Below are 13,028 nucleotides of genomic sequence, written 5' to 3' on the forward strand. Positions count from 1 at the left end.
GGCTGAGCTGTTGCACGTAAAGCACATGCAGAAAAAAAATCCTAAAATAGATCTTGCTTTTCTGGCTGTGTTTGATTGACTCTTCATTTTGGTTACATTAACAGCTGTCTTGGTGTCTTGTTTCTTATCTCCTGCATGCTGTCCTTTCCTTTTCTCACTAATGTGTTTTGTGTGAACTTGTAGCTGGAAAGATGGCCTTGCTTTCAACGCCCTTATCCATAGACACAGGCCTGATCTCCTTGACTATGCCAAGTTAGATGAGGTATTTCTTTAGCTGTAGCAGATATTTTTAGTTACTGTGGCTTGTAGTTTTGTTTAAAAGGATGGGTGATGGAAATCTCCAATTATTCAGAGGCTGCTATGATTTTAAAGCAATCCTTTACCAGTGGAGCACTATTTACTCCTGCACTTAGTAGCAAGCACACAAATAGGAGGTGCTCATCACTCATTCATAAGCAAAGTGCTTTAACCTAGTCAATAGGTCTCAGTTAGATTTACTGTCTTTTTTACTTTGCTTTTCTGCATCTTATTTTCCCAGTCTCTCTCTATAGACATGGGCATTGTTCAGAGTGGCTATGACCAGTTAGCAGTTTGTGACTATGTCAAAATAATAACAGCATTAATGGCATGAACTGCCATTTCACATAGCATGGTTTCCCTCCAAGCTGATATGGGAAGGCTGCCTTAATGGCAGCCCTAATCTGACACACTCTTTCATTGTCAGAAACAGCTGCCTGTAATGTAAGACACAAAATGTGTGCTCTCTGTCTGAACTGTTCTCACTGCTTCCTTTCTCTTTCCTTCAAAAACCAAAATCTCAAAACCAGAGGAAGTGCTTGAATTTCCGTAACCCTAAAATTCAGCTTATAGAGGCATTACGGACTTTTATTTCCAAGCCCAACCTGGCAAGCTTTGCTCCCTCTGGAGAACAATTCTGTCTGTGCTTACTTCTTCTCATGCATGCACCTAACCAGAAGGGAACTCAGGAGAAGTCATATCCCTGTGACATACTGTGTAGTGGGCATAAAACAAGCAGTCTTGTTTAGCCTGCTGGTCCAGTGGCATTTAGTGTCTATATTGCTGCTGTACTTCATTCAGAGTTAGCTCAGAATTGAGCGTACACTGCATATGTTATTTGTGTTCACCTCCAGAATGTATTTCCAGCAGAGTTCTAGTGGTAGATAATAGCTTATTAAGGTTTTCTTTTGAAAACATAGCAGCAGATGGACCAAAAGTTAATCTACCTAGACTCTGTTTTTTGAAGAACAATAGTTATGACTCCAGTTTACAGTCTGGAAAAACAGAAGCTAAATTTTAGTGTACCTCCTCTAGTCTTGCTTCAAGGAAAAACTTCTATCTTTGACTCATGATATTCTTTTTCTTTAATGCAGGATGACCCCATAGGGAACATCAACCTTGCCATGGAAATTGCTGAAAAGCATTTGGATATCCCAAAGATGCTGGATGCTGAAGGTGAGAGTTACACCTTATTGAAGTTTGTGTTGGTCATAAGCAGGACACAGTAAAATTTCTTTTTTTTTCCTAGAAGATTTTCAGTATTCCTTCCATACAAATCATAATGTAGCAACCTGCTTCATTTTCAAAAAATATTTTCATTCTTTTCCCCATGCATTGGATATTTTCACTTGCTTTTTGCTTCATTATTTATTGTTCGTTAATGTTTGCCTTTATTATAGTACTTTGGACCTTAACCTCAGCACATGGCCCCACTGTGTTAATTGAGGTAAAATGAAGAATTGGAAGTTAGTCCTTGCGTTTAATAAGTAAAATTTAATACGGGAAATATAACTGTTAGCAGCTTAAAGCATATTCAGTTTTTTAAATGTTTAAGTGAGGGGTCAAAAATAGAAATAGAAGTACAAAACTTTCAAAATATACTAACACATGCCTCCTCTGAAAGAGAGCTTGGTTGAGGGAAGCATTTTTTTTTTGTTTATTTTAGTTCTAAACTCTTTGTAGTGATACTTTCAACAAATAATTTTTGTGTCTCAAGTTGTCTTGAGCATTTCCTGAACTTCTTCAAGATAACCAAATTTTTGTACTCTGGGCAAAAAATGCTACTAAAACTATTGGAATTTTCCTACATCAGTTTAAAGCATTCTTCTCCAAGAATGGAGACTCAGCTCTGGTGGCTTGTCAGTAGAGCAGTGATAACATGAGAATTATCCAGAGCGCTCAAACTGACTACACCTGCTGCTCTTGAAGCCTTCATTCGGAAAGTTAGACAGGATAATTTGGAAAATCCAGGTTGTAACCTCTTCATTGAAGAGTAGTTTCACTTTCATGCTTTAAAACTAATTGTTTTCATCTTTTGAACTGCAATTCCCCTTTCAAGCACCACTTAAATTACTTTGCTCTGAAATACTGTGCAAGGAATAAACAGAGAAGTGCTGTCTCCTTGCCATTGAGCAGCTTTTACTATCATTCTGCTTTCTACATTTTTTTTTCTCTTCTCTTCATCCTCAGTGTAAGAAACCTTTTATTTTCCTTGCCAGATTTTCTGCACATTCTATTCCTTATCTTACTATTCTCCTCTTGGCAGGGGAGGAGATAATGAAATTATATTTCTTCTAATACCTTCTAAGTGTTCATGGTCACTTTTTACTTTCTTTACTTCCACTGTGCTCTCCATGGAAACTTTGCAAAGCTTCGTTCACAGCTACATAAAGTAGATGCAAAATCAGTAAATATATTGGTCCTGAACCTAGAAATCTCACTGTTAACGTTAGAAATTGTCCCCTCGTTCCTGGGTCTTTTCAAGTTAGTATCTTCTCATTCCCTACATTGACAGGAATCCTTGCAGCTTGCACTATAGTCATTCATTACTCAGCCACAACTGCTGTAAAAACACCTTTTTCTGTCTTTCTCTGTTAAGTATTGAAAAGGTCCATTTTTACCCATGGATGCATACCTTGATTGCACCCACTTTGTATTTTCATTCTTTCCTGCCATGGCAGGGACAAAGCTATTTTTAGCCAGCCAAGCAAAACCCTCCTGTGATGTATGCTGTTAACTAAAAAGATGGGCTGGCACTGGGATTGCAGAACTGCTACTATCCAAGCTTTTCTTAGCACAAAATGTATTTCTGGACTGCAGGAGTTGTACAGGTTTCCAATATATGCCAGTACCCTGTCAGCCACAGGGACCCTGTGCTGATACTATGTGCAGTTCTAGTCTGTGACTGTCAGTGGCTGTGTTTAGCTCTGCAATAATTGCAGTGATTCAGATGAAGTTGCTTTGGAGTGGCAGCGAAGCTGAACCCAGTAGATCTGCCAGCCATGCCATCTGCTTGGAAGTTTCCACAAACCAGAAGGTAGCAATACCCTTCTGTACAGTCTCAGCCTTTAGATGTTTTGCCATTTTAGGAAGAGTTGTATATTTTTTGTTTGCTGATTCCTAAAGCTTAGGTGGCTTTGCACTCATATCAGTAAACAGATGCAACCTGAGTAATGGTGTATTTATTTGGAATCCTTACAGCACTGAGGTGACACCATTAGCATAATCAGATGAAAGTATCTTGTGAGAATTTCTGAGCAGTTAACCCTCTTCTCTCCACACAGATGTAGTAAACACTGCCAGACCTGATGAAAGAGCCATTATGACTTATGTTTCCTGTTACTACCATGCATTTGCTGGTGCTCAGAAGGTGAGATTGTAGATGGATCAGATCTCATCCTTCACCTTCTGTCTTGTTTCTTTCAGCAATTTTTCCTTTTCTGATCTTTTCCTCACTAGTTACTAGAACAGCATCTTAGAGCTGAGCTCATTTCCTGTCGCCTCTTTTCTCTGTGAGCCGCTGTTTTAGTAGAGCCAGTAGTAGTCCATCCATTTGTTCCATAGAAACAAATCTTCCTGTCTCATCTTTCTGCATATTTACTAATAATATCCAGTAGGTTTTTGATAGCTGGTTACTGAATGGGATAGAGGATGATATTCCCTTTAAATGATATTGTGTGAATTCATTTGAAGCACCATTAAAAATGCAAGGTGAAAATACGCAGAGTGAAAAAAAATTTCAATAGTAGAATGCCATCTTTCTTCTCTCTGCTGGATATTATTTCTGCTACAGATGTCAAAATCATCATAACATGCTCAGAAAATAAACCCTTCTCTTATGTTTTCAGGATTGTTTTTAAAATGTTAAATGCTTAATGGTAAGTACAAACAGCAACATGATGCTACTATGCAAAACAGACACAGAAACATATATAGACATCTCAGACAAGCTCTGGAATCATGTCATAAAGAAAAGAAGGAAAATTCTAAAAAGCAAGGCGGTTTGGAGTTGGGCATACTTCAGGTACTGGTAATATAAGGAATACTGATATATAATGCTAAGGTTGTAACTAATCCAGGTGCAACTTCCAGTGAACATCTCCCCAGATCGAAATGTAGTGTGCCTTTCCTGTGTCTTAGTCAAAACCCCCACAATCCAAGTCACCAGACATACATGTGTCAGTTCTTAAGCAGTCAGTCTTGTTCAGGTTACTCCCCCTGTGGCAATACTGCAGGATCGAGCTTATTAAAAATAATCCTCCTCTTTGTATGAGCTTATACTGGATTTTTAATGTATTTTATATTCCGTCAGCACCCCTCAATCTAACATTAAATTTATTACAGCTTTGTAGAGCTTCTAGAATACAGAGCTATGGATAAGAAAACAGTAAGAAGGACATGAAGTTATGCATTTATTTATTCCTCCTATTTTCTACTCCTCGATTCCTTTTTTTCCTGTTCTATTTTAACTTCTCCCCCCTCTTGTAGATATTGTGAACACTCCCAAACCTGATGAGAGAGCTATCATGACATATGTGTCCTGCTTCTACCATGCTTTTGCTGGAGCAGAGCAGGTATTAATCAACTGTCCCTTCAGGTTGCTGTGTTTTTGATTGGTTGTTTCACATTTCCACTAGCTTATTTAAAAAAACCCCAAACAACTAATTTAGTACTATGTGGTTTTAATTAACATTTGCAAGTATTACTTGAGCACTAATATTCGTTTTTAACCAACTCTCAAACCTGTTTTAGTTAAATGTGTAAAAAATTAACTTCTTTAATTCAAATAGAGATTTTGCTTCTAATTTTGGGTCTTTATTTGGAAATTTTAATGACTGTTTCAGAAAAAATGTGTTTGAAGATATTGTTAAGTGGAGTTGTTGCTTGTTGCTACAACATCTTATGTGTTTTACTGCATAATAGAATGTTTGACTTTTGGAGATGGAGACTTACTTATGCTGAGTAGTAATTTAGGGCTAGATTTTCAAAGATGCCTAAAGACACAGAAGGGCACAGAAGACATCCAACACAGTATTTGTGCCTGGTTCCCACTGAAGCCAACAGAATTATTTGTGGATGAAAGTGCTAGTATAAAAGACATGAATAACAGCAGCAGAGCTGTTTTCGGTGAGATTGTCACTTATAAATGTGGCATTTCCCACTCTTCTGCTTCATACATTTCTAGCCTACAAATGGACATAACCAAACTTATGTTAAAAAAAATAAAGAACCTTTAAAGTAGTTGATATTTTCCCTTCATCCTCAGGACTGAATTTCCCTTCCTGTTGGCTAGGTCTCCTATACCTTACCACAGCACAACTACACTGTTGCACTCTCTCACTTCTGGGTATGAAGGTTTTGCTATTTGTGCAAAAGGGGAATTCCAAATACTCTTTAACACAGGAGTCTACATGAATATTTATTTGATTAGATCATCAGAGTCATATTTGTGTGAAAGTATTGCTCTGTGATATCAAACTAGTAAATTTTAAATATGGCAGAGCTACACAGTGCCTTCGCATATAAATTTGTCAGGAGGCATGAGAAGATTTGCTGTCAGTGGTTGAGCTGCACTTGTTCTCAAGGGTGTATGTACATACGATATGCAGATATAGAGTGGTCTGAGACTCCTGCATCACATGTGGTGTCTTTCCAGTGTGGCTAACAAATCTAATACTTTTTGGATGTGATTTTAAAAAATAACCTAATAGGATATCTTTAAGACTTGCCTAAGTTGTCTTTAAAAAGAAAAGATTTATTAGACAACTATATAGTAAGGCTTCATTGTACAACAAAGGGACCTCTGTGCTGATTCATGCCTCATTCTGGCCTTTGGAATCTATGGCTGCAGAAGGAGGGAAAATGAGTATCTAAGCAATCTAGGAGCATAAATCAACAACTATAAAAGAATGTGATCTTTTATTTGCAGCAGCCACATTCTCTCTCTTTCTCCAAGCCTATACCTTTCTCAGAATGTGTTTATGAATATGTCCTGTTTATTTGCTGTGTCTTACAGGCTGAGACTGCAGCTAACCGGATCTGTAAGGTGCTTGCTGTGAATCAGGAAAATGAGAGGTTGATGGAAGAGTATGAGAGACTAGCAAGTGAGGTAAGGATGCTCTATGTGTAATGTGGTGACAATTATGTCCGTGAAATATTGAGAGATGAAAGATTCATGCACTCTCTTCAAGACAGGAAAGTGGAGACACTGGAAGGGTAAATCTCACAGTGGCAGGTTACAAAGCCCAGGTGCCCAGGATATCAAGTTTTAGGTAATTCCTTTGCCACAGACTTCCTGTGTGACCTTCAGCAAGTCAGTCAGTCTTGTTAACGTGCCCAAAAGTGTCATCTGTCTGCCCCAAGACCAAGCTTCCTGTCTCTCTAATCTTGGAAGACAGCCATCCTTGACCACATGCGGAACATACAGATCCTGTCACTCCAAGCAAGCCCATTGGCTTTTTGTACTGCAAAGCACACCTGGAGAGGGTCTGTCAGGTTGTTCACAATTCATCTGTGAGCACGGACAGCAGATGAATGTACAGATGAAGGTATTCCTCCTGTCCTTTCTTGTTTAATGACAAATCTGCTGAGCAGGACTACAGATATACAGTGCACAAGTGAGAGCTTTGTTATCTTTTATGCATAACCTGCAAAAACATACTGAGGTCACAGCACTACTTTCTGTATCTAAATTTGCACTAATGGCCTTCCAAGTGAAGATTTTTATATTACTTGAGGCTGTTTCTGTCCTGATCCCATAACTATGACTACCTGAAAAACCAAGACCAATACTTTTGAAAGGGGTAGATGATATTGGGTAACTCAGATTTTGAGTAATTAGAGACACCTTACATGTGTCTTAATCTTTCTGAAAACCAGGGTATTTCTAGAAATACCTAGAATATCTGTGCAAATTTGCTATAAAAGTATTGTTCAACTTTGAATATCTTGTGTTTACTTGCCATTAAGGCATCAGTACCAACTGAAGTGAATAATATTAAAATGGAACAAAATTAAGATTTGTATGTTCAAGATAGCCTGTTCTTCATTGTTTTTCCATTGTCTTGATTTGACTTGTTTATGTTGGTTTGAAAGCTTTTAGAATGGATTCGCCGGACAATTCCTTGGCTGGAAAACAGGACCCCAGAAAAAACAATGCAGGCTATGCAGAAGAAATTAGAGGATTTCCGGGACTACCGCCGCAAACACAAGCCTCCCAAAGTCCAAGAGAAATGTCAGTTGGAGATCAATTTCAACACCCTGCAGACAAAACTGAGAATCAGCAATCGGCCAGCTTTCATGCCATCAGAGGGGAAAATGGTTTCAGTAAGTAAAGGAGGCATCAATATTCTGTTTGCTTCATCAATGATCTTCCAAAAATGTCAACATGAAGGATTGAAGGGCAATTCTAAGTCATCTTCAGAAACATCAGTTTGCTGCACTTTTTCAACACCAAATGCTTTTTACATATTCCCTTTCATTCTAAATCTTGCTTTCTAATAAGCATGCTCCTGCCTCTTTGAAGGCTTTCACAAAAGCAAGTTATCTGGAGATGCAAGACGATACAGAGCTTCCTTTGGCAGTGTTATCAATACTCCTGTATCAGTGAGGCCAATGGTTGTTTATTTAAGCAAAACTCAGTGGTTTCATTGACCTTTTAGTCATCAAACTTAAACAAACAGACAATGCTCAATACATGTTTCTGCATTTTTCAATTCTGCTTTTTTTCTTATGTCTATGAAGATAAGAATAGTCAGTACCAAGAATCCTCATCTGCTGATAAGTACTGTGACTTGACTGTGGGTCAAAACATTTCCCGTTGAATATAGCAAACCTGATTCTGTACTCTGCTCTATCATTGTGTTTTGGTTTCTCAGATTTCATAAACAAAAAAAAATTGCTCCGTCTGACAAGGGCCATTGTCCACTCCCCGTATGCAGGAAATAAGGGCCCTGTTACTTCAGCTTCCCACTCATGTCTCTGAGATTGCAAGGAAGCTCACAAAACTTTGTGTACTACAGAAGGTGAAATGAATTTGTGTTCCAGGTAAAATACGCACCAAATCCTCTTGATACTAATTACTTTGCTATTGTCAACTTGTGAAAGCAAAGCACTTTCATTTTGATAACAGATAGGTATATCATAAAAGAACACACACATTGTAAAATGGAGGTAAAAGCAATATATTGTGAAGACATTGGACACATAACCATGCTCAAAAACCATTTCTATAGGGGCTCATTTTGTGACCCCATCTGAATGCAACACACTATGAGAAGCAGGTGTCTGCACTAAAAGACAACTGCCTCACAACATTTTCTCGGATTCTGTGATTTTACAAAATCTGAACATAAAAACTTCTCTTTTTGAAGCCAAATTGTGAAGGAATCAAAAATCTGTAAATTTAGATAAAAAGAGGTTATAGTTTCATCCATCTCTCCCATGTATTCTCTTCACAGGATATTGCCGGCGCTTGGCAGAGACTTGAGCAAGCTGAGAAAGGCTATGAAGAGTGGCTGCTGAATGAAATACGACGGCTGGAAAGACTTGAACACTTGGCTGAGAAATTTAGGCAGAAGGCTTCCACTCATGAACAGTGGGCATATGGTGAGGAGAGATGCCTTTTAACATTTTTAGTATTTTAATGTTCAAAGTTGAACTGTCAGTGCTGAGTATTTGCCAGCCATGAACTCACTTATAAGTAGTTTGGACAGTTTCAGACAACGTAAAATAATAACAGATAAAATGTCAGGTTTTGTTGACTGTAGTCACAATCCTAACTTGTTGGCATGTTGCTAATGAGATGTAACTGTAAAAATCATAGTTGAGGTAGTGATTCAATGGGAATATTCTGCATTTGAATAGAGGCCATTACTGCTGATGTATTCCTATGTAGTTGTACACCAGCAATCCAACCAGGAATGCAGTGATACCACTGGCTGAGTGTGAAATTATTAATGGAGGTATTCTATTATTATTTGGTCATCATGATGTTCTGGATAGTCCAGATAAGCTACATGACAATAGACTCGTGTCTGCTTTGCTCCAAACCCTCGATTACACGCCATTTATAGTTCTGGCTTTTAATGGTAACCTAACCTTACCTGTAGTTGTGACACCCGTAGGACCATACAGTGGCATTCAGTTTTGTTGGGGACTATTAAACATAGGTCTGCTCTATCATCCTGACGACTGTCTTGCTGTTTCTGCCATGCTTCTGGCTTTTTCCAGCAACATTCTTTTGAAACTGTGAAAGTGAATCAGAGTCCATCCTCTAACAGTTGCTGGAAGCATGCAAGGCTGTAAACGGCTGCCAAGCAGATACTAGAAGGGAAACTACAGCATTTATCAGCCCTGAGAGCCTATTTCTAAGCATAAACTACTCATGGTGACAAGTTATAGCTGTTGTGTAGGGAAAACTTCACATGGGCTGGTACACAGCAAGTGAAACAATAGTTGCTTCTGGCTCTAGGATTCACAGAGCTGTAAATGCCATGTGGTGAGTGTAGCTGCAGGGCCTGTCTGTGTGGACTCAGTTGTCCAACATAGGAGTTACTCAGCAGTAGTATTTCAGTTTCTACTTAATCTTTGCTTCCCTAGCCTTTTGTAGATAAGTTGGCATTTTCCACTTAAAATTCAGTGTTTGATACAAAAGGCAGTCACACATCTCAGGGTTTGTTTTTTGTTAAGTGCTGAAATGAATAATGAATTGAAGGCAGAACAAAAAAGAATAACAGATCATTAGTAAGAGTGAAGCTGAGCATAGCAGTGTGATTTCTGGTTTTGTAAGTCTATTCTACAAAAACTTAGCACAGTGGTTTAGAAATACAGTTTTTGCTAATATACCATTTTTATGCCAGTTTCTCCAGCAAAGTAATACTCGCTGTTTTAGACCTGTATCAGCAGACTATGCAAAAATCAAGACATCACTGTGAGAGCTTTAAAAATATATGTTTCTAATTAACATGTGCTGACAATTTGCTGCTGATTTCAGTGGGGGTGGGATTTAATTCCAGACATATGATTTTCACCATGCCTCAACCAAAAATTTGATTAAATTTGCAATTTTCCTAACAAATAAATTAGCAAAAAATGAGTAATATTTTAATTTCCTCTTTCAGGCAAAGAGCAGACCTTGCTTCAGAAGGATTATGAGTCTGCCTCTCTGACAGAAGTCCGTGCCATGTTAAGGAAACATGAAGCTTTTGAGAGCGATTTGGCTGCTCACCAGGACAGGGTGGAACAGATCGCTGCCATTGCCCAGGAGCTGAAGTATGTTCCATTTAAAGGCTTGCAGCTGCTGACATTTAACTTTGCGATAAACTCTTTCCAATGAATTTGATAGTGTCATAGGTACCAACGTAGGAATTCCAGACATAGCTTCATAAGTATATTATCTGAGCTGGTCACTGAGACCTTTCCCTCTTCCCCCCCTTACCCCCAACCAAATATAGATATTCAACTGACCAAAATTATTTGAAAACAAACATTTTCAACTTGACTTCACAGTAATCTTTTAGCATTAACTCTACCCATTGTGGGTTGATGGGAATCCTGGAGGTGTTTATTTCTCAGTTCATGGTCTGCTGAGAGGTACTGGCTATGAGTTGTTTAACTTAGAAAATATTTTCATTTACACAAATTACAGATCAAGTATCTTCACAAGTATATTGGTCCTTTCGAAAGGCTTCACATCCCTATATTATCTCCATAATAGTGGGTAATGCACTGACTTTCCTGCAGATTTAATTGTCTCTAATATGCTTATTTTCACAACTTCTTGATATTATATTTGGAAGTGCCCTTGTCTTCATTTTACAGAAGGGACAGTGGGGCATATGGAAACTAAGTAACTTGCTCAGGGTTGCACAAGGAATCAAGCACACACAAGGCTCTCCTATAGGAGAGGTAGAGTTTTCATCCACAGTTCCATCAATTTAGCCACTGATGCTTGCTCAGCCAGCGTACTATGCCCAGAGAAAACACAGCCAAAGCTGAGAACTGCTCTGCAACACATTTAGGCTACATCTGTGTTGTTGACATCAGCTGCATAGGTCAGCAATGTGAAGAGTCAAGGCTCTGGACTGACCCCTTATGGCAGCAAAGTCCTGAGTGTTGTTCAAGTTAGTGTGGCTAAACTCTGTCCCTGTTGGTGGAGCTTGCTTTTGTTTGTGGGAAGGTTGTTAATTCACCTGTGTGAAGCACAGTTCTGTGAGCTCTGCCTGCACTGATAGGACTGTAGCATTACGTACCTGTTTGGGTAAAGCCATCTTGGTGTTAACACCAAGGTAAGCACATTTTATTTTATCACCTTATGCAGTTAATTGCAGAGGCTTTGTGCTGTAAATCAGTGGTGCCACTCCTGGTCTTGGCAGTTTGGCACTCACTGTATAAATCTGTAAAGCCAACAGGAGCAAATGTGTAGTAGTGGTTGAAACAGCAGCCAAGATCAAAATTCTCAGATTCCTGCCCTTGGCTTCAGCTCTCCAAGTTTCAGTTTCTCACCTTGAACAGGCAGAACAGTTACTGCTCAGAAATCAAGTCTTAGAAACATGCCCTTTTGTCACTTTGTGAAGGACCATGACTCATGAACAGCTCCATATTCATTAATGATTTAAAAATCAGAGACTTGTCTAAAAATGCAGTTCATACCTGATAGTAGCATCACTTACAGGAATTGTGTAATTCAAATGGATTGAAAAGAAAAAGCCCATCTTCAAGATAATTTAAAGAAAGAAAAGTAAATCACAGTGGGCAGAGTAAGTACTGTGTTTTGGTTAATGTGAAAGAAATCTGAAAAAAATACAGAGAATGGAGACTGCCCTGAATATGTGAGCCTATGAAACACCTCCTAGCATGCCTTGATCTCTGTGGAATTATTTCATAGAATGGCTCGAGTTGAAAGGGACCTTAATGACCATTTAGTTCCAAGACCCCTACCATGGACAAGGACATCTTCCGCTAGATAACGTTCAAAGCCCCATACAACCTCGCCTTGAACACCTCCAGGGATGGGGCATCCACAGCTTCTCTGGGCAACTTGTTCCAGCGCCTTAGCACCCTCACAGTAAAGAATTTCTGCCTAATATCCAGTCTAAACCTGCCCTCTTGCTGTTTAAAGCCATTCCCCCTTGTCCTCATTTAAAGTTCCTCTCCAGCTCTCTTTTAAGTCCCCTTTAGGCACTGGAAGGCTGCTATAAGGTCTCCCCAAAACCTCCTCTTCTATAGACTGGGCAGCCCCAAGTCTCTCAGCCTGTCTTCCTGGGACAGATGCTCCACCCCTCTGATCATCTTTGTGTCCCTTCTCTGGACCCACTCCAACAGGTCCATGTCTTTTGTGGAGGCCCCAGAGCTGGCTGCAGGGTTCCAGGTGGGGTATCACCAGAGCAGAGCAGAGGGGCAGAATCCCCTCCCTGGCCCTGCTGGCCACGCTGCTTTGGATGCAGCCCAGGACACGTTTGGCTTTTTGGGCTGCAAGTGCACATTGCTGCGTCATATTTAGCTTCTTGTCAACCAACATCCCCAAGTCCTTCCCCCCAGGACTGCTCTCAATCCATTCTCTACCCAGCCTGTATTTCTGCTTGGGATTGCCCCTGAGATTTGCTTCTCTTTATACTAAAGAAAGTTTCTGTAACACCTAATCATTGCTAATTCAGATTCAGCTTTATGAATTATGTGAAAGTTTGGGAATGTAGTATACACAGCACAGCATCTGCTTACCAGTGTTTTGA

General features: G+C 39.3%; 1 protein-coding gene across 9 annotated transcripts in view; it reads left to right on the forward strand.

Annotated features, from left to right (window-relative positions):
* ACTN2 (actinin alpha 2) overlaps nt 1–13,028 on the forward strand; it is a 68,860-nt gene that overhangs the window by 35,551 nt on the left and 20,281 nt on the right. For 3 of the 9 annotated variants that reach the window (XM_010391509.3, XM_010391508.3, XM_010391506.3), the window contains exons 7-12: nt 1,392–1,473; nt 3,582–3,667; nt 6,314–6,406; nt 7,393–7,623; nt 8,757–8,904; nt 10,419–10,569. In XM_010391509.3, the coding sequence (XP_010389811.1) occupies nt 1,392–1,473; nt 3,582–3,667; nt 6,314–6,406; nt 7,393–7,623; nt 8,757–8,904; nt 10,419–10,569 (791 nt within the window). Of the gene's footprint in view, nt 1–183; nt 263–1,391; nt 1,474–3,581; nt 3,668–4,785; nt 4,872–6,313; nt 6,407–7,392; nt 7,624–8,756; nt 8,905–10,418; nt 10,570–13,028 lie in introns of all 9 variants that reach the window. The other 6 variants (XM_019281283.2, XM_019281280.2, XM_010391507.3 and 3 more) reach the window with 3 other exon arrangements.

This window comes from Corvus cornix, chromosome 3 (assembly GCF_000738735.6).
Source record: "Corvus cornix cornix isolate S_Up_H32 chromosome 3, ASM73873v5, whole genome shotgun sequence".
In the NCBI taxonomy this organism is placed as follows: domain Eukaryota; kingdom Metazoa; phylum Chordata; class Aves; order Passeriformes; family Corvidae; genus Corvus; species Corvus cornix.